Source organism: Ictalurus furcatus, chromosome 6, assembly GCF_023375685.1.
Source record: "Ictalurus furcatus strain D&B chromosome 6, Billie_1.0, whole genome shotgun sequence".
Taxonomy (NCBI): domain Eukaryota; kingdom Metazoa; phylum Chordata; class Actinopteri; order Siluriformes; family Ictaluridae; genus Ictalurus; species Ictalurus furcatus.
The window spans coordinates 12256084-12278816 of NC_071260.1; the positions used below are offsets into that span (position 1 = coordinate 12256084).

At 40.9% G+C, this 22733-nt stretch overlaps 1 protein-coding gene across 1 annotated transcript in view; it reads right to left on the reverse strand.

Moving 5' to 3' along the window:
* Positions 1-22733, reverse strand: part of ptpn4a (protein tyrosine phosphatase non-receptor type 4a) — a 79986-nt gene that overhangs the window by 51063 nt on the left and 6190 nt on the right. The window contains exon 2 of the mRNA XM_053626523.1: positions 4306-4460. Within this exon, the coding sequence (XP_053482498.1) occupies positions 4306-4443 (138 nt within the window). The 5' untranslated portion in view covers positions 4444-4460. The remainder of the gene's footprint in view (positions 1-4305; positions 4461-22733) is intronic.

Below are 22733 nucleotides of genomic sequence, written 5' to 3' on the forward strand. Positions count from 1 at the left end.
GTCAGAGAGTGTGTGTGTGTGTGTGTGTGTGTTAAATGTAACACAATCAGACCACAAACAGCACTCCCCCTGAGCCTGAGGCTAAAAGCTGAGAGTGAAGCACATTAAGCAGCTGCAGGACTGTGACTCGTGTGGTGCGATGGTGTCGGATAGTGTGTGCAGAGAGAATGGAGAGAGATAGATGGGTGTCGTGTGCTGTGAGGGAACAGGTGTGCAGGCCTGTCCACCGGAATGACAGATATGTGCGAAGACAGGAGGCAGCTTGTCCAGAAATCATCTTGAGGCCTGTGGGAGGAGTCGAACGGCGTTGAGAAGGAAAGACACTCCACACAGCAGAAGACTTAAACCAGGGCTATTTGACTTCACCAGCAGGTGGACCACTGATAGAAGATTTGGCTGAGATATACATGTATACACACACGTGTGCTTGAAAATTTGTGAACCCTTTAGAATTTTCTATATTTCTGCATTAATATGATCTAAAACATTATCAGAAGTCCTAAAAGTAGACAAAGAGAACCCAATTAAACAAATGAGACAAAAATATTACACTTGGTCATTTCTTCATTGAGGAAAATGATCCAATATTTCATATCTGTGAGTGGAAAAAGTATGTGAACCTTTGCTTCAGTATCTGGTGTGACCCCCTTGTGCAGCAATAACTGCTAGTAAACGTTTGCAGTAACTGTTGATCAGTCCTGCACATCGTCTTGGAGGAATTTTAGCCCGTTCCTCAGTACAGAACAGCTTCAACTCTGGGACGTTGGTGGGTTTCCTCATATGAACTGCTTGCTTCAGGTCCTTCCACAACATTTCTATTGGATTAAGGTCGGGACATTAACTGTATTCTTCTTTACCGATTCTTTGGTAGAATGACTTGTATGTTTAGAGTCATTGTCCTGCTGCATGACCCACTTTCTCTTGAGATTCAGTTCATGAACAGATGTCCTAACATTTTCCATTAGAATTTGTTGGTATATTTCAGAATTCATTGTTCCATCAATGATGGCATGTAGTCCTGGCCCAGATGCAGCAAAACAGACCCAAACCATGATACTACCACCACCATGTTTCACAAATGGGATAAAGTTCTTATGCTGGAATTCAGTGTTTTCCTTTCTCCAAACATAATGCTTCTCATTTAAACAGAAAAGGTTCTGTTTTGGTCTCATCCATCCACAAAAATTTCCATTAGCATTCTGGCGTGTCCACGTGATCTTTAGCAAACTGCAGACGGGCAGCAATGTGCTTTTTGTTTATGTTTTAATATTGTCAGAATTCTTCTTGGCCTGTATCTTCACTAACCCACTCAGGTAACCATTCAAGTCCTTTTCACAAAGAAACGAGAACCTTTGATTTATTTTTATTTTATTTTTTTTAACTAATTCCCACATTTCACACAGAAGCAAAAGATTGAAATGAATTACATCGAGCAGAGCTGATGAGAATTTGTCACACACCACAGGTGAAAGAGCGCATACTGTGGTACCAGCAGTTGCACATCTATTTCAGGTTACACATCATATCACACACATCATACATTTATCTTTGCTTCTGCAACAACCAAGATTGCTAGGCAGGGTTCGAACATGCAATGGATTCTGAGATTGAGTCTGCAAAAAATGAAGACGCTTTAACTAGACAACACAGTCAACAAACTCGCTGCCTAATCCCCATCCCATGGGTTGCTGAGAGATTCTGGCCAGACATCAGACTGCAACTCGGGATTTCAGGGAACGTTAACGGATTAACACTTCCTACTGAAAAGTCCAGCTTGGTCAGATGGACCAGCTGCCACGCTGAACAAATACAAAGACTCTACGAGTAACCGCTGCTACAGCACCATCATAGATGAGTTGTTTTAAGGAAATAAACAACAGCAAGGCAAATAAAAAGAAACGCTTACGAATTAATTCAATCACGTCGTACAAAGTACCAGCTGGCAAATCCACCAGATAGACCAACTCCTGGTTTTTTTGGCTGCTTGTCAGACCAAGTTGGATTAATGAATTTAATTCATTAAATGTTTATCAAATTTGTGCTTGGAAATTTCTCCTGGGCAGAAACAGTCCTGTAAAATCCTGTAAACAAAATTAAATCTATCTTAGTGTCACACTTCATTCGGTATTATTTGTTACAGAGGACATGACTACTGAGTGAACGAGGACAAAATTCTCTCACTACCCTGAGGACACCTGTGTACTCTGAGCTACTTACAAAAACATCTCACTTATTTCTTGTGTTTATAGGTATGCTTGGATTTTCTGCTTCCTTTCATCATTCCAGTCATAACACACACCACTAGAGGTAAACACATTAGAAATATTTACAGCGGCCTCTCTGTTAACCTCAACACTGCCTAGAACGGCAGCTTCTGCAACACCGATAACCGTCTTCCTGTTCGATTTTCCTCTCCTCGCCTTGTCTAAACGATTAGTCTTTGTGTGTGCGTCTTTTCCTTCCGCTCTTCGAGGACCTGATGATGAGATGTCTACAACCTGGAGAGGTTTGGCAACAAAATGACTGCAAATCTGAGCACCTGAATCACTTGCTCTGGGATCAAACCGAAGAGAAAGTGTGAGTGCGTGAGAAAAACACGCACAGAAGAAGAGGCTTTGTTCTTTTATATAGTAAGTGCTATTTGTCGAGAACCGGGTATTCGATGCTAGTTAAATAGTACGGCTTCGGTTTTGGCCGTTAAAGCAAAGCTACAAAGTTGAGAAGGCACGTTTAGCTACCAAAAACAAATGGTGATGCAGGATTACAGGACTGTTTTTTGTTTTCATTTGTGAGGATTGATTTTACAGCCGCTCCAGGATTTCACGACCGCAGAAATGAACTGTGTTATTCCGAGGAGCTTGCAATTTTTCAAAGGTACTGCTGATTTGAGCTGCAGACGTCATCGCGACACGCGTTCGGCCAAAGTCCTCTTCGATTCTCGTGCGTCGAGCATGAGTACGGCTAAAAGGTCTCATTTACCGACAAACATCCCTGCGAAAGAGCGTGCGAGACAATTTTGTACGATTGAAATTTCGCCAATTCGAGTTGCACAAAAACCTCCTATACTGAAATCCTCTACGGACTACATTTACATACTGATTACATTTATACTTCATTACAATGCAAGTGATTTTTGTCACAAAGAGTTTAACTGTGCTTCCTTAAAAAAAGCAATGGGCCTTATTTATCAAACTGGATATAAGTGGATAAATTCAGAAAACAGTTTGTATCCTACTCATGCTCCTTACTGTGCGCAAATTTGCACATAAGAACACACACTAATGTAAACCACGACTTGAAAGACTTCGGATCATATCATTTGCACAGACTGCTGCACTTTTACATATGGATTACACTGTCCGAGTTACTTATTTTTATTATGTTTACAGCGTGTAGCATACGCCCTTATCCAGAGCCACTGGTCTCTATCAATAACACGTCCTCATGCTAGTTCACTAGGTCAGGGACTGTAAATGCCATCGAGAACATTTTGTGAAAACCAGACGTTTTATATCGTTGTCATTAATTAAAGAATATTTTTTTAAAAATAAAGAACACAAAACTGGTAAGTTAATGTTTTTTTTAAATATAAAAAAATCATTCAACTATAACATAAAAAAAAATGCTGCTGTATAAACGGAGGATGGGCCGGTCTGTCTACGCATATCCAGACCTACTCCGCCACACACACACACACACACACACACACAAAATTTAAAGATAAAAAGCAACTTGTGCATTCATCACAACATTGCTGCTGTCAAAGCAAATGCAGGCATTTCTCAATATTTACTCATTTCTGGAATCATGAGGGTGTGACGGGTGACAAAGATCAGAGACGAATAAATATGGAAATTCTTTCACGGGCGACTCCTAAGGATTGCTGTCGTTCTATAACCCCTTAGATAACGTCTTGGAGGAAAAGAAACCTTATATTTGGCCACACAGTCGTCACGCTGCTGCTGCTTGGTCATGAGAATAAACACAGAGATGTTGCAACCGGCGTGTCCAGTGACTGCACTGCGATTTAGTGCTGTAGATTAGAGACCACTGCTGCACGACGCGTGAGCGCAAGTACGTACTTGATTCAGAGGAACCCCAAGGGAAACTTCTCATTCAGCAGGAATGTTAGGAACAAAACAGGATTCCGAGAACAACTCGGCCACGACTGGCCTCAAATCAGAAAACAAGGGATTGTGGGTGTTGTCTTGGTAACTGGAAAAGCTAAGAGAAGGCACCTTATGTTTTTATACTGACGCGCTGTCTACACGAACACTTACTGGGAAGAGAGAAAATGTTACTTACGTTAACCTTAAAAGGCTGGACGGTGTTGTCCAACAGAACGACGTTGCAGAGCACTTCGGTGTGCTGCCTGTCACGTGCCAGCTCCGACGCCCGGACATTGTAGGATCTGCCAGCAGGCAACCGGAAGCGTGAGCTCATTACGCTCCAGCCAGAGTCTGTATCACAAAAACACACACACACACTGCTCAGAACACGTACACTATATTAATTAGAAGTCCATTTCACACCCTCCAGAAGCCTTTTAATAACATCTCCTTATATAGAACATCAAAACATGGTTCATAAGCATGATGGATGGATGGATGGATGGATGGATGGATACACTCAGTTATTCCGCTGCGTCAAACTGTAGACAAAACAAGACCGACAGAGTCAGACATCTAAAGTAAAACAGTACACAGCGATAAGAGATAAGGGTCATCATCTCCCGCCGGCATGCCCACACACCAGGCACAAAAGGCCAAGTGTCTACAGTTTAAACATGAGCACAAGGTAACACCTGAGTGTTGACTCGAAAACGCAGCACGTGACATAAGGTGCATCAACAAACAAAGCTACTAGGGTTGTAGCAGGTTGAAACGAAAAGAAAAGTAAAAATCATTCGATTAGAAGATGTTTAGTCTTGCTGGGAATACCTAATGATTCAGTAAACAGTTAGTACATTTACATGGACGACAATAATCTGATATTAACCCGATTAAGACGACACTCTGATTAAGAAACTAGCATGAAAACAGTGATTATTGATGACTTTAATCCAGCGAAAGTCATACTCGAAGTAAACACAAATCGAATTAAGACGTGTGGAGAATTCTTGTTTTAGTCGCATTATCGATGTGCGTTACAGACATGTACACACCTTAATCACACTATTAACGTCGTGTGGGAGTTTTCACCGCATTTTGCGACAGGACACGTACAGACACGGCAGTGCTCAACCGTTTGACGGCAAACAAGAGAGCACGGCTTCGTCCAAAACCACGTACTTACTTACTATATAGTAGGTTAAATACATGTATCTCAGCTACTATACAGTAGGTAAGTACGCGGTTTGGGACGCAGCCCACGGCTTCAAGCAGTCGTCTATTAGCACGTATAGCATGACAAATAATTAACTGCACTTGAAGCTTTCGTAAAATTAAAAATGAAATACCCAAAACTGTATACGGTACCATAACGAAGACGAACTGTATGTCGATACGTGAAATTCTGGAGGGAACGTCGGACGGCGTGGCGTGGGGACATAATGACGTGTGCTGTTAATCGATCTATCTTCTATAACGTGAAACGGGAACATGAAAGGAATATTCTAAAAGCGACTCATGTAAACACCTTAATCAGGATACTGTCTTATTCAGAATAAGGTCAATAATTAGATTATTGTTGTCCATGTAAACATACTGCATGTGTGTCTAACAAAGCCAAATAAATCCAGCACAATCAGCTAATCATGGATTACACAAACCCTTTCACTCACAAGTCAGACTTTCACTAAAGCACTAATGTTTTACACAAACAGGCAATTCGACTGTCCTTTTCCCATAACCTGTACAAACTTGCAAGGAAATCCTGCTCGTCACGATTTCACAGAAAATTCTTCGTAATCCCGTGAAGGTTTTTCCACTCGTATCATTCATCGTCTGTCATTCGTCCAGAGCGCATCCCAGGAACACATGACGTGAGGTGGAAATACAGCCTGGATATCAGTCCATCACAGTTGCACCATGAACACACACGCGCGCATTCACATCTAGCGGAAATTTAGTGGGAATGTTTTCTAGAGGTGGGCGGATCAGAGGCGGAGAGAACGTGCAAAGAAACGCAAACAATAACCCAAGCTCAGGATTGAACCCTGGAGCTGTGAAGTGCTGCCTATAAACTTTTTTTTTTTTTTTTCAATGACTATACCTTGCTCTGAAAGCTCATTCTGTCAGTGTTTGTTTTGTTTTTTTCAACCCATCGGAAACCAGCAGAGTAGCACGGAGTACATCTACAAGGAAGGAAGTGTGGATAGCCAATCAGATCACAACTTTCAATATTTTAAATCAGTCTTGCAGCCAGAAAAGTGTACAAGAAAAAAACAACAAACAAATCGTCAGACACTCCGAGCTGAGACTACATTTTCCAAGATTTACAGAATCCTGATGAAATCCAGTGTGCCTATAAATACAAACCAGGGATCAATCTGAAAAGTTAGTTTCATGCTAAATTTGATTCAGAACCTGGAAGAGGTGAGTCGATTACACTAATGTGTTTCAGGACGCACAATGACATTTACAGTTATGACGATCTGCAGAACAATACCGTAACAATACAATAGCTGTATTAATACATCCGTTTACAAATCTCTCACATCTCCGGCCTCCTCTTCCTGTGGAGCTCAGGCCGTCTCGTCTTGCAAAATCCGTCACGCTTCTAATCTACCGTATGGTGCATTGAGGCAGTTGGGGGGCAAAAAAAAAAAGTCATGCAGTCATACCACACTGTATTGTGGTAATACGGCTGAAGATGACACTAACCAAGGCTCACAGAGAATGGGGTGCCAGACAAATTGTCATGTTCATGCAGAGTCACACATAGGAACTGTATGTGACTTCACGTGGCCTGCAGCCTCACCAGGTCGTTGTTTTGGTTCCGTCATAATGGAAAAGGACACTTTTTGCCCTTTGGCTCCATTCTTGAAACACAATGTGCTCGGCCCTGCTGCTAAAGCGTACTGGCATGTCAGCGTGTTGTGGAATGCTTTACAATCAGCGATGGCAGACTGTGGGTTCGGCTACAGAATGAGGCCCATGCTCCCCTGACCTACTTACGGCTTCATGCTGTTCTGAATCCCAATAGTGTTATTCCGCTGTAAAAAGAGTATTAAAAATGCACCATGCTGTTATGTTTTTATGTATGAAAGCATGTATGTACACATGTGCAGTCATGGGGAAAAAGAAAGTATACCCTCCTTCAATTCTATGCTTTTATTTATCAGGGCCTAAATAACAATTGTGTGGTCCTCACCAACTTCTTTAAACAAACAAATAACCGATTTCAATATGTAGTCATTTTTCCCCCAAAAAGCAAACCAATATTCCAAAAAAATAAGTACACTCTGTAATTCAGTATCACGTAGAAGAAACGCTTTAAGAAACAACTTCTTTTCTGTAGGTATTTATCAATCTCTCAAATCATTGAGGAGAGATTTTGGCCCACTCTTCTCGACAACATTGCTTCAGTTCATTGATGTTTGAGGGCGTTCATTTATGCACAGCTGTGTTAAGATCCTGCCACAGCATCTCAATGGGGTTGGGATCTGGACCTTGACCTGACCATTCCAGCACCTTCATTTTTTTCTTATTTTATAGAATATTCTGGTATAAAGTGGTGTTCAATGACTGCTTGTTTCCTAGGTCCTGTGACTGCAAAACAAGTCAAAATCATCACCCCTCCACCACCATGCTAGACAGTTGGTATGGGGTGTTTGTGGTGATACAGAGCGTCTGGTTTTCACCATACATAGCGCTGTGCATGATGACCAAACATCTCTACCTTGTTCTCATCAGTACAAACGATGTTGTTCCAGAACCTTTGTGGTTTGTTCAGACGCAATTTTGCAAACAAACCTAAGTTTTATCTAATAATGTTTGTTTTTGGAGAGACAGGGCTTTCCCTTAGTAACCCTTACATGAAAGCCATACATGTTCTGGTCTTTTTTTTTTTCACTGTGCTATCATGAACATCAACATTTAAAGTACTTACAGAGGCCTCTAATTCATATGATGTAGTGCATGGGTTTTTCTTTATACCTCTGAACATTAAATGGTCTGTCCTTGGACTAAATTTGCTGGAATGCCCACTCCAGGGAAGATTGGCAACTGTCTTGAAGGTGCTCCATTTGTAATCAATCCTTCTCGCTGTAGAATGGTGAATTACAAATTGTTTGGAGATGGCCTTATGACCCGTCCTTTCGTCTTGCTATAGTGTAGACACACACCTGAGTGCTCCAGAACAGCAAACTGTCGAAAGTTATTGAAGAGCTTTTATAGAGGTAGTCACATTTCTTGATGATTAACAAATCTTGGGCATTCCATTAGGAACACCTGCTAATTACTCTCAATGACTGTGCCAGTAGGAAGGGTGTACTTATTTTTTTCCCACCTGGTTTCTAAATTCTGGTTTACTTTTTTGGGGAAAAATGGTTACATATTGAAATCTGCTGTTGTTTTTGTTGTCACATGAGGTTATTTATTTGTTTGTTCAAGTTCATGAAGTTCATGAAGACCACCCAATTGTTATTTAGCTCCTAATAAATTTATAATAAATAAATAACAGAATTGAACGAGGGTATACTTTCTTTTGCCCCACCAAAGACTGTATTTAATTTCTCAGTAGTACATGGTAATGAATTATCATACATGTAGCTGTGACAATAGAGGAGACCAGAGGCCTCTCTTACAAAACCATTGTAAAGACTGGCGCACAGTGAAATTCACTACAGTCTGTGATTCTTAAAATCTGAACATGGGGTTGATTCGTGGTGCCAAACGTGCGGTTTCCTAACTTGGATCTTCAGGTAGTTTCACAACGAATATATTGAACAGCTCAATAACTAATTAACAGTGCCTTTTGATTTTTTAGCAAGTGTTGCAGTGAAGAAATCTGTCAAAGGCCATATGAAGATGATTAATCCATTTCTGGTGGCCACGAAGTCAAGCTGCAGTGTTTAATATAAACTGCTGAAAGCCAGCGAAAGCTGCACTGGTTTTGCAAAAAGAACACTCTCACTTCTGCATCATTTTATGGTTGCAATGGATCCAAGTGGAACGTGAAAAGTGTTTAGAAATACGTTCATTCTTTTATTCATCTTCAGTAAGCGATTTATTCTGGTCAGGGTCACAGCAGATCCTGGGAACACTGGGCGTGAAATGGGAATACATCTTATGTTCATTGCAGAATACCATGCACATACACATTCACAAATTGGGGGCACCCAGGGGAAATTTAGAGACATCAGTCTTTGTCTCATCTGTTTTTGAAAGGTGGGAGCAAACCCATGCGGACACAAGGAGAACATGCAAACCTCCAGACAGGCAGTAACATGAGCTCAGCACTGACCTGGAGGCAGCAACATTGCCACTGATCCACACACAACAAATACAGGCTAGTAATATACTCTGTGTGGCAGTTCAGGGACAGTAATAAAAACAAATTCAGACTGTGATGAGCACTGTGGGAAAACCATAACCATAACAAACTTGTGTTAATGGAGTGATTTGCATATTATATTGTAGTAGCCTTTAGTAAATCGCATCACTTCAGCTATGTTAGTGATTCAATCTATGAAGAATGCATATAAAATGTACTACTTTCACTTTTCTCTCATTTCCCAAAACTAAAAAGCTGCTTTATTGCCATGCGATTTATATCATTCTTTCGTAGACCCTCAAGGATAAAGGTAGTGAAAGACGACGTGCAAATGATACATAACATCCTCTTGGGAAACATGCTGTGGTATTTTATATTGCTCTGACCAAAATGAAACAAAAAGCATTTTGACCTAGAAACTGCTCTCAGAAAAACCGAACAGATTGCTAATTTCAACAAATAAACCATTTTGAATAACATTAGGTTTTATGTGGTGGTTTGAGAAAAGCTGCCCGATGTCATGGTGGCTGAATTCTGGCAAACAGCCAAACAAAAATCAGGTTTGGGCAAAATTTTGGCCAAAACTTTTTTCTGCCTATAGCATACTCTTTCCTCAACATCTCAAAAGTAGAAACAGGAAGTAATGTGACAAACTGTACCAATCACATTACTTGGCATGTGGCCCTGACCGCAGATACTCCAAAAATTTGTGGACACCTGACAGTCACACCCATGTGAGCTTGCTAAACATTCCACTTCCCCCTTTTGCTGTTATAATAACGTCCAATCTTCTGGGAAGGCTTTCCACTAGATGTTGGAGCATGGCTGTGGGGATTTGTGCTCATTCATTCACAAGAGCATTAGTGAGGTCAGACACTGATGTTGGCTGAGGAGGTCTGGTGCATGTCTTCATGGAGCTCGCTTTGTGCACAGGGGCATCGTCATACTGGAACAGCTCCAACTCCTTAGTTCTAGCGAAGGGAAATTGTAATGCTATAGCATACAAAGACATTCTGTGCGATTGGGTGCTTCCAACATTGTGAGAACAGTTTGGGGAAGAAACACATATGGGCGTGATGGTCAGGTGTGAACAAACTTTTGCCCATATAGTGTAGCTAGCTGGAGCTAGTTAAGTATGAAAATTTGAGTTAGCTATTTACTAGAGCTATTCACAATGGGAACACTATTATTCATTACCGGATATGGGGAGGGCTCACGTGTGTATCCACATACATTTGGCCATATTTGTAGCTTTCTCAGACCACCATTTTTTCAAGAGAACCAGTGATCCAATCTCTGGACTACTCCTGGGTTTTTCACTAATTATACTGAACTCAGGACTCAAACAGCCCCAAGTCTTTGGGGGGAAGAATATGCAAGTGTGAACACGACCTAACTGTGTTTTAAGAAACCACTAAAGACTAGAAAAACAGATCTTAATCAAATATGTAAGGTGATGATACCTTGACTAGTTAAAAACAATGACCCCGGGCTGTACAGTGATTTATTTATTTTTTTCCATAAGCTATTACTCCAACAATTGTTGGAGCAGCTCACCACACAGACTCCTCTGTGCATAAACGAGAAACCAACAGCGTGATCGATAGCCTGTAGACTCGTTCCTCGCGCTTCATTAGCGAGATGACGATTCCTCAGAGAATAAGGCCGTAAAAAGAGGTTTGAGTACAGCATCACGTAACAGGAGCTTCAGCCTGGGAGTATTAAACAGCGCTCTTCATGATTTCACCTCCATCTCCCAGATCAGTAGGAACCATGGAGAAGATGTAATGCTGAGCCTTGAGCCTCCACACATGTGGCTTAGATGACATCCCTCCATCTTGTGCAAGTGATGGAGGACGGAGGATAGCTGATCATTCTTGTGGCCAATCCTCACAACAAGAACGCTGTCTGAAAATAAACGCGTGCCAAAGCAAGATGCTCCTCTCCTGTGGGAATAGTCTTGATGAAAGAGGTTAAATATCTGAAATACTAAGGCGATGATATGGGTAACGGCACTGGAATTCTCATGTGAACGAAAATATCCAAATCATTTAAAGAAAACAAGCCAGTTCTAAACAGTACTATGTACGTTATACATATTCAATTATAATATTTAAAATGCAGATTTTTGTCTTTGCCCTGATCATTTGATTATACCTTACGGTAATTTGAACACCGCCATTTTTAAAATGGTGTGCCAATTAATTAATAAATTCCTGCTTTTTTCTAATGTATTAAAGTTTTTTGCTTTTTTTTGTTAAATACCCTAATTAGATTGCATCAGTCCGATTGGATTGAACTCACTCCCAGGAAATTATACACCAGGAACTTATACATAATCTGCGCCTAATAATAAATGGTTTTACAAACATGTTATTTAGCAAAGAACAACGTATAATCGTTGCTATATGGACGTTTTTGTTTTGTTTTTTGTAAGGAGACATTTATTGAACATTTATGGAAGACAAGTGTCAGTGCAAGCTGTGTTTTGTTTTTGTTTTTTCTTATTAACTTAAAAAAGAAGAGCCTGGTGATGATTACATCTGCTATAACATAAGAAATAACAGGAACTAATGCTGTGTTCATGCTGCATTGTAAGTGGTAACGTGCCGGTCGTAATAACGTCATTTCCCAACTCGGTATGTTTAACGTGCCAAGTTGAAGAAGATGAACATGGATGCGTCCACGAAAGCGTGTCTTTTTAAAGCTCATTAAAAACTACTTAACTGCACTTTTTACACTTACAGGCCTGGGTGGCTTTTGGTACCGTTCCAATCTAGTGAACTTCTAACATTACTGCAACATTTTGGACTGAAATTGCAGTTCAGCAACGATTGCGAGCAATACCAAGTAGCATTAGCAACAAGCTAGCCATTAGTGATAACTCTAATGTTGATGATTACCTTCTCAAAGAACTGATTAGTATGGTCAATGTTATAGACTTAACCAAGTACCCTGTCTGTATATTAACTGACCTAAAGCCAGTACTGCTATAAACTGATCTCAAAGTTATGAAAGGTGGATTTTACACTATTCACGTGTTAATTTGACGTCACTCTGGTTCAGAAGGTTACCTCAAGTTGATGCGTTGAAATTGCAAGTTGAGTGGTTTTTACCGAAAACAGTTGGGGAATTACAAGCTGCTACATTCCACAACATTAGATGTAACTATAGACGATTCAAATGTATGGTGTGCCATTGTAGGATAAATTAAAAATGGCTATTGTTGGCGAGTCGTTGTGGTATAAGAGGAATAAAACACTTCGGGATGTACTGTTATGGGAAAATAATCCACTTTGAGATGGTAAAAGCAACTTCGCTTGATTCCAGGTCACATCCCACCAACCCAGCGTCGACTCTTCTCCTATAAAAGAATGCCCCAAGTGTTTTATTCCCTACAGAACACAATGTGACATAACAAAATAGGAAGGATTTTGTATTTAAGATGATTAAGGTGAAAAATTGCTCTTGGGACAGCCATGGGCTACATTTAACCTATTTTAACCCATTGCTACAGAAATAATTTTAAGTCAACAGGTAAAAGAACTTGTAACTAACAAGAAGTATGCAGAAGATGACTCCAAATAATAATAACAAACGTTATAAAGAAATGTTGCGAGTCTTGAAGGCTGATGAGGATTTGAACAGGCCAAGAGGAGCCCAGGTGCATCATGGGAAGCAGAAATCCTAGACCAGCACGTAACTCTGCTATCCGCCGCTCATTTTGTGTTTTGAGCAAATTTTATTTCAGGAGGATAAACGCAAACTTTTCCTCTCCTTAAACAGCCTGAGCTGGGTGCACATAAACAGTGTGTGTTTTCAGGCAGGTCGGCCGTTTCTCCCACTCAGGTGACACACACACACACACACACACACACACACACACACACACACACTTTACATATCCACAGGAGCTCGTAACCAGATCTCTGCAGCACAAACACCTTTACCCAGTCTCTGACAGAGCTTGACGTTTTTGGCTACATTTGGTGATGGAACTGCTGAAGAAAGTGAATTTTTCCTTCCCTCCAAATGGCCGCTTCAAAAACAGATGAAACATGAAGAAAATCTTTTTGATAGTGAAGAATTTGTGCAGGAAGCACTTTCAACACCACAATTTACTTTAAAAAGAGAACGCAGTGGTCTTGACTAGTGCTGGCTAGGATGTAGTGATGTCACAATACACACTTCTGTACAAGATACACAACAAGATATTCTTATCGTCCTTTTTAGTGTTAAAATAAATTGATTCTTGCAAATAAAAGTATTATTAAATTCAGGTTTTTCTTCCATGTAACACTCCTGTTCTGATGGCAGCTTGTAAGCAAACCTTTACATTGACACACATCATCCATCCATTTTCCTACTCAGGGTCACAGGGAGCTTGGAGCCTATCCCAGGGGACTTGGAGCACAAGGCAGGGGACATCCTGGACGGGGTGCCAACCCATCTTAGAGCACAATCGCACACACATTCACACACTACGGACAATTTGGAAATGCCAATCAGCCTACAGCCTATGTCTTTGGACTGGGGGAGAAAACCGGAGTACCCGGGAGAAACACAGGGAGAACATGCAAACTCTGCGCACACAGGGCGGAGACAGGATTCGAACCCCAAATCCCGGGTGAACGGTGGCTTAGTGCTAGCCACACGTCATGTATTGCACCAACGACTTCAAAGCCTGATGTAATATTATGGTCATATCACCTACGGCTAATCTTAACATTGTCGGTCAGCTTCTCCAAACTCAATGCACAGCCTTTTCAGGGTGTCAAGGTTGTCGACGTGAGCTCTCACCCGAGCTGAACCTGGAATCTCACGGTCCCGAAGAGTAATCATCAAACGTTATGCTAATCTCTTAATGACCTTACCTGTTTTATTTAGAGAGCCACAGCAAACTCATCTGCAAGCCATGAAACCATTGTGACAGCCAAGACGACCCAATCCCATGATCCAACCCGGTCTGAACTATAACAGAAGCGCAGAAGGACTTCATGCTCTCAGTTACTCTGGACCAGGGTCTGCGGTTGAGTTTGGCATGGGGTCAGCTTTTCATTCGACAGGGGGCCAACTTGGTTATATGGGTGTGATGAGACCACGCTAAATAGCCAAGCATTTTACACAACTGGTATTTCCAAAAAGGTTACGTTTAAATCACAGCAGAATTATGTAGAATAGCTGTTGTATTAGTGTGTATTCGAGTTGTCCTATTGTCATTAGCCAGACTTCTAGCCTTTGTTAAAGAATCTGACGCATTTTATGAATAAATATGACCGCCTACTTTCACACAAATCACAGACCTTTTCCCGTAGCCCGACAGGTCTAGCTCATTCACTCACCACTAACAAAACCTTTACTAACATTTATAGACGGGATTCCGTGAACTTTTCCACTGACTGTATCTTGTTTCCGAAAAGCTCATTGTGACATGGTGTTTGTTTTCCCGCTGGGATCCTGAATGGTCCATGGGTCGCTGTAGAGCTTGTCCAAGTTAGAACTGCAGCCAAAGAAGAGTTATGAAAGTGGATAGCCTGAAATTAAGGCCAAGGATTAAAGCAAAGTTAGTGCCATGTTAAAGGTCTCAATGATTTGCACTCATCCAGATAAACCTAAACCTTTTGTAACTAAAGCCCCCACAAGCCTCCCCTATCATGTGGCACGCCCCCCCATATTGTAGGAGACCAGGTATAATGAAGATCTATTCTATATAAAATCTATCTATATATAACCTAATCTATAATCTGTTTTTGATAGATAGACAGAAAAAAATGTTTTGCTTTTGTGTTTTTGTACTTTTTTAAATTACTTTTCATAACTTTTATGACTTTTAAAAAATAACTATTATGACTTTTATAAAACTATATAACGGACAGGTATGGAACATGAATAATCTAAAATATATCTGAACACTATAACTACTTTGAACAAGAGAACTAGGCTGTAATGACGTGGACTATTTTACATGTAAAACATTTTGCATTACATTTGTCTTACATTCTAAAAACATTCACATATGAATGATGTAAATCGGGACGAAGTGTGCGTCTCGTTATCCATGACATTGTTAAATCTCCGGCTCTCAGCCTCTCACTGAACAGAGCAGACGCAGAGAGAGGTGAGAGTGTAGCGGGAAAGCAAGACCTCGCGCTTGCAGGACAGTACTGGTGATATTTGGAAAGTCGCTAAGGTTTGTCCAAAAAGTCGCTAGGCGCTTTTTATTTATTTATTTTTAAAGTCGCTAAAGGGGTCTGAAAAGTCGCTAAGTTGGCAACACTGGTCTGCACTGACGGCTAGATAAAAGACAGGCTAAGCTCCGCCTCTCCCCAGCAAAAAGAAAATACAGAGGGAGAGAAAACGTGGGGTTTTTCATTTACGCACATTCTATTTGAAAAGCAATAAAATACACGAGAACCCAAATGATGCCCTGTCTGATTTTTGTAGTTAACTTAACCTAAACTTTGCCACATTTATTACAGCTTACACAAATGGTATGGCCAAAAGTATATGGACACCTGACCATCACACCCATACGTGGTTCTTCACCAAACTGTTGCCACAAAGTTGGAAGCACGCAGTTGTCTAGAACATCTTTGTATGCTGTAGCATTAAGATTTCCCATCACTGGAACTAAAGAGGCCCAAACCTGTTCCAGCATCCCAATGCTCCTGTGCACAAAGCGAGCTCCATGAAGACATGGCTTGCTAAGACTGGAGTGGAAGAACTCGAGTGGACTGCACAGAGCCCTGACCTCAACCCCACTGAACATCTTCGAGATGAATTGCCTGACCCAATTAATGCTCTTGTGGCCGAATGAGCACAAATCCCCACAGCCATGCTCCAAAATCTATTGGAAAGCCTTCGCAGAAAAGAGGAGGTTATTACAACAGCAAATACATAAGGAATAAATCTGGAATAGGATGCTTAACAAGCACATACAAGTGTTATGGTCAGGTGTCCACATACTTATGTCCATTTCTTCTCATCCATTGAAAAGTCCAAATGTCTTAGTGTCTCGTCTTTTTTCTGTGGTATAGCCTACTGACCAGAGCCGATAGTCATGTGCACATCTGCTGGATTCATGCTGATGCTGCATTTCTCGTATCATAAAAATAAAACCATAAACAACAATAGACTTGACACATTTTATTACAGCCATGAATTTTCATCATTTAAAGTGAGCTTTATATCTGCGAGTTAAAAATGTCCCTGCAGGATCCCCGGCCTGATGTCCACCTCTAGTCTTTAACACACATAATTAGCTCCTGTAATAACAACTGCTCTTTTTGAGTAGGAATAATGTTCACAATGTCTGGTTTGCAGAATCAGCGACAGCTAAAATGGTGTCCTACTGCTTGCTCTGGACTCCTGGACGTGAACACAGCTGTTTCACCATGATCGTGCACAGGCTTAAAAACAAGGTTCAACGCAACCAGTTTTTGTACGATTTAGGCCCTGCTTACACTAGTGTGTGTTTTCGTTGTAAACGGCGTTTTAATATGAAAATGATCCTCGTCCACACTGGTGTTTCCGCTGTGTTTCAGAAACGATCCTTATCCACACTACACGACCGAAAACGCATGTCACATGACCGTTCATGCACACTGGGCATGCGCATACAAGTGTAAACAGGAAGTTGGTTGCTAGTCACCGGCAGGCACAACAATGAGCATGAGTGCCGGCGTTCCATGTAGGGCTTACGCCGCTTGAAATGAGATTTATTGCCGATTTGCTCTAATCATAGCTCGCCTCTTGCGCATGTAGGCAGCTGCAGTGTTATAAAATACAGAAGTGAACTGCACAATGGCTGCTAAGAATGACGACAAAGCCACAAAACTTGCGGTTCAGTCTCCTTGTTGTCGTGTATACGATCAAGGTAGCGTAATGGTCATATGGTAGGGGCTTGACGAATCAGGGAAGGATACGCAATTATCCAGAAGACTCAATCAGAGAGCGAATGTGGGAAGCCACGCCTTCGTTTTCAAAAAGTTTTCGTTTTGGTCTGTTTACACCGAAACGCGAGCCCGGAGTTTTCAATCTAAAACGGGGTCTTCTGTGTTTCCAAAAGTCTCCGTTTCCAAGGGTCAGAAACACAGACATAGTGTTGACGGTAGGCGTAACCTTAAAAGTTATGTGTTTTAAAACGAAAACACACTAGTGTAAACAGGGTCTGAGAGCATAACTGACCAATCACCATTACACTGAGAGACTGATATAGCACTGCCTGTTATATCCGACGCTTTCAGACTAGAACTGTGTACTAGTCGGCGCGACACTGTCTCTTACTCTGACGATTGTCCTGTTTTTAGTAGTTACTGTCTTGTGCTGTTTGCACGTGGTTTACATATGCACTTTATTTAGAAATGTCTAAGCCTCATTTGGCTCCATGTCGTCTCATGTAGTTCTGTGGTGCTTTATGTGGCACCATGGTCCTGGAGGACCGTTGGTTAGTTTCACTGTGAACTGTACCAGCTGTATATGGTTGCAATGACAATAAAGCCTTGACTTGATATAGCCTATACATTCATAACTTAATAAAAACACTGGCTGTTTTTCCCCCCAAGGTTTTCGTAGCAGGAAGAATCCAGAAAGGAAAGTCACAGCAATTACTCCAGTCTTATTAAATTTACACTGGTTTCCTATTAAGATTGGTATTGAATATAAAGTTTTGCCATTTTATCAGTGTAACTCAAAGCATTGGTCCACCCCACTCAGCTCAACCCGGATAATCTGTACAATCTCTACCACAATAAACATGAGCTTTCAGCTTCTTAACAACTGCGATCAAATAATAACAGGATGCACGCCCAATATTACTTTCTGTATACAATTAAAAACACCTACTTACCTAGACTGGCCTCCACTTGGGCATATTACACTAGCCTACTACTATACTGTCTCTTTCCCAAACATCTGGAGTATTTTGGAGGTTGTTTTTTTTTTGTGATTGTTGCGGCCAAAGATGCTCGATTTTTCCTTCCTTCCGTCTCGGCATTTAAAAATTTGTGATGCAACTTGAATTGGTGAAATTGCAATTGTGCGAAATTGCTTGGCACGCTCTTTCGCATTGACGTTTGTTGGTAAATGATACTTTTTAGCTGTACTCATGTTCGACGCACGTGAATCGAAGAGGGTTTTGGCTGAATGCGCGTTGCGATGATCGCGTCTTGGCCCAAATCTGCATTCATTTAGAAATATTGCAAGCGTGGGTCTGCTTGATTTTACGTCAATGACTTGAATTTCGGTCACTGCAAAACCCTGAAGGGACAGATAGAGGAAATATGAAAATATTAACATCTATCTTGTGTGTCTTATTTTTATTTTTTTATAAATAAAAGTACTACATAGCATTGTGAAGAAAACGTGCTCCATGCCATCACCTTCATTCTCAGATGGTATCTCAAAACAAAAATATCAGATCTCGTTACTTAAAGACATTTCTGCAACGCACACTTGCGTATGGCAATCTATACACGGTAGGTTTGCTAACAGAAACAACGGGAGGGTTGCACGTAAAACACTGATTTGTTTACACCACTGAAAGAGAGGAAAAACAGTTTGCGATACCCGTGATACCTCAGAAACATTTATTATTAAATCATTTATTACTATATCAACGACATATGATCACATTGCTCAGCCCTGATCAAAACCATTGGGATTTATTACAGATATACAGCGAGAGCACGTATCCTGATCCATCATGACTCCAATAAAGGATTTTTATCCTTACGTCCCTCTGTATCTTTACACCACCATTTGACTTTATGAATAATCTCAACTCCACATTTTCAGCTACAGTAACTTTCATAAGAACTGGGAAAGTGAATCTATTCATTGTTTTTTTTTTTTAATGTACTATCGTGGTTTTACTTTATAAGTGTTTTTAAAAAATTCTTTGCAAAAGGACACGAGGAATTAATGGCGTCTGGGGGTGTAGTCCTGCCTCACACTTCCTGTTCCCAGGACAGGCTCCGTATCCGCCGCAATCTTAAATCAGGATAAAGAGGCTGATGAAAATGAATGAATGAAAAAGTGCATGATGTCACCTGATAATTTCTGGCAACTTTTGAGATTAGAGGGTGATGAGAATACAATACTACCTTCTTACTCATGCAGGGCGCTGGAGGGGGTGTGTGCGTGGGTGTGTGTGTGCGCGTGTGTATATCTTTATGTCTCAAGTTACAAAACATGTGAGGTGACATGCCATGGAAGCACGATGACACATGGGTGCAAATATTTTCACGCCCTGCTTCCTCTATCCTTCAAGACATGAAAACTTTAGTCAGTAAGACTTTAACCATCTCAGCGTCTTTGTCATTAACACTGAATAAACGGTGATGGCGGGAGGGGAGCGGATAAAGGAGGCGAGCTATTTTGGTTCTCAGTCTGAAACGCGCTGCAATCTTGCCAAGGAAGGCAGCAGGAAGTGTTTGGCCTGCAATTACAGCGAAAAAAAGCTCACCCTGCTCTCTTGTAGAGTTACGATATGTCTCTGAAATTCACAATTTCTCACCAGTGCTCCTTCTAAAGGGGTCGTTTCGGCCTTTTCTATTCAAGTCACGTGCCAGCCCCATGGGGAAAACCAACACACACAAATTCCCAATGTAAATGAATGAAATCACTCCTGCAGCTAGCATTAGACACGTAAACTCAGAGACCGCGTCATTGAGTTTACATCGATCTCGTTTCTCTGTTCTGTTTCGTTCTTCGCGGCGTGTTGACCCTCCACATAGTAGTAGTAATGCAGGGTTAGGGTTACACTCCACAGACAGTTACAAAAAAAGAAACCGCATCTGTTTGAGCGCAGAAGTAACCAGTGACCTTTTGCTGACTTGCGTGTCTGGATCAACTCCAACTCTGGACCAACCTAAACCTGTGCTTCATAGACTTCGTTCGCTCTCAGAAACCACGCTCACTACATTTACATTCATTCATTTAGCAGACGCTTTTATCCAAAGCGACTTACAAATGAGGAAATACAAGCAAAACACAAAGCTACGTAAAGCTCGCACTGAGCCGTTTATCGCAGCATTTGCCTCTAACATGAGGCATCGAGCAGGAAACACCGACCAGGGCATTCTCAAAATATTTCACGAGTTACTCATCAGCACGGATGATAAATATGCGTGTTCTGAAACAGCGTATGCCAAACACTCAGCCTTACATCAGTTTAGATAAGCTCTCACGTGTATACTGTAGCCTTATACCCAACAACTGCTGCTCTAATCATCACGCTCTTAGGGGACGTTTACACGACAACGACGTACTAAAACCGGAGAAGTTTCGTGAACAGACGACAATGTCGGCAAAAAGATCCCTGTTCACACGGATCCGTGAGAACGACTAAAAACGCTGTGTTATGCATGCCAGGCCAGTAGTTGGCGATGTCACGTTGTAAAGAAACACTACACGCCTGCACACGTATGCATTCACGCCAACTTGTCCGCCATATTGATCCGGGCGAGACTGCCCTGTAAACAAATACAAGTAAATGGAGGAGCTGCGGATTTTCTGGATTAAAAAGTACAATATCGTTTACATTTCTCAAACCATTTCAATGGTTTATGATCGACGTGGAGTACAAAAAAAAAAAGTTCTGTTTCCAGTTACTTAGAATCTCGATAGTTAGACTTGGAAAATGATTCATTGTCATAAGGAATTGTGAAAACATTATTCTCAACCTGCTCACAACGAGCATCCTTACGACACGCTTCGTACTGTTGGACTTTAAAGTAAAAATTGTGTGAGAGTAATGGTTCACGATTCGACTATCCGGTGTCATCTTGACAATAATTCATTTCCTTTTGAGTCTGGTTCCTCCGGTTCATGTCGGGTTTTTCCATGCCACATGCTTGTTAAGGATCTAAATATAAATCCACATCCGGATTTCTGTAAAGCTGCTTTGTGACAATTCCCATTGTTCATCGCGCTATATAAAGTGCCCATTCAGTAGATTTGTTATTCACTGGCCTTAACTAACATGTTTAAAAGCCTAACAGTGGTTTTAGAATGTAAAATCTCACACCTTTGGTCACTAATCACCAAGCTACCACTGCCAGGGCATATGAAACCAGGGATTAGAAATGTTACAGGGAATGAAATGGGGGGAAAAAAAAAAAAAAGGAAAACCAAAAAGACTGAACATAATCCAAAAATTACTTAATAAAAACATTATTAAGTGCTCAACCGGTTAGTAATGTTATTTTTCCATTTTTGTGCGATTCCAAGAAAGTACATGCTAAACATTTTCCCAACAGGCCTGAATTCATGTCCAGAATTCCTCACCTCCTGCACGCCCAGCTACAGGAATATATGATCAGTCCGTACACGATTTCAGAGAGCTTTTTGTGATTGTTGCGGCCAAAAACGCTTGAATTTGCTGCAGCTTTTTTTTTCTATTTATGATGCAATTTGTGCTGGGTTTTTTATGGAAAACTACCTGAATTGGTGAAATTGTTTTGCACAATCTTTTACAGTGATATCTGTTGGTAAATGAGACCTTTTAGCTATACTCATGTTCGACACACATGAATCAACGAAGGCTTTGGCTGAATGTGCGTTGTGATAACGTCACATGACGCGTCTTGGCCCAGATCCGTGGGAAATCTGCGTTAAATTTGAAAAATTGCAAGCTTCACCGGCGTTTGATTGATCTCGCGTTCATTTCTGCGATCGCAAAATCCTGGAGGGGTTGTACGATATTAACTAGCACCTATAATCGGCTTTCATAGATAGAGGGAGGGCAGGAAGTGCACGATTCTGCAAGCAACAAATCACACTGCAAAGTAGAAGAACGCCCTGAAAATGTTCAAAATAAAAAGACATGCTTCTGGTTAGGATTTTTAATATCCTACGGCCTTCTCTGCTTATTGGAACATCATATGTAAATCCATTTGTTAAGAATGACGTGGAGCAGGAAGGTAAAAATACCCTTTCTATTCAGAAAGCAGTCAAATAAAAAAATTTATCGTTTCTAAATCCAGTATAAAACAGTTAAGTAATAGATGTTTTGGAGCATTAGCCATTCTATAGCTTTAGTGCAGTCATTTTGTATTGGTGAAAAGACAATGAATCAAACAATGAACCAATAAGAGACCGTATTTAAAAACTACGATTTAAATGTCTGGTGTTTGAAACCTAGTTCTGATTAGCAGTTCTCAAACAAGCTTAATGTCAGCTACATTTTGTTATTGCGTAATAAACAGTGAACACTAGACTAAAATGAGCACAACCAGAAAAACAACACCAAAATTTTCCTGTCATTTCAGAATCTACGGAAACCGTGCCTCATG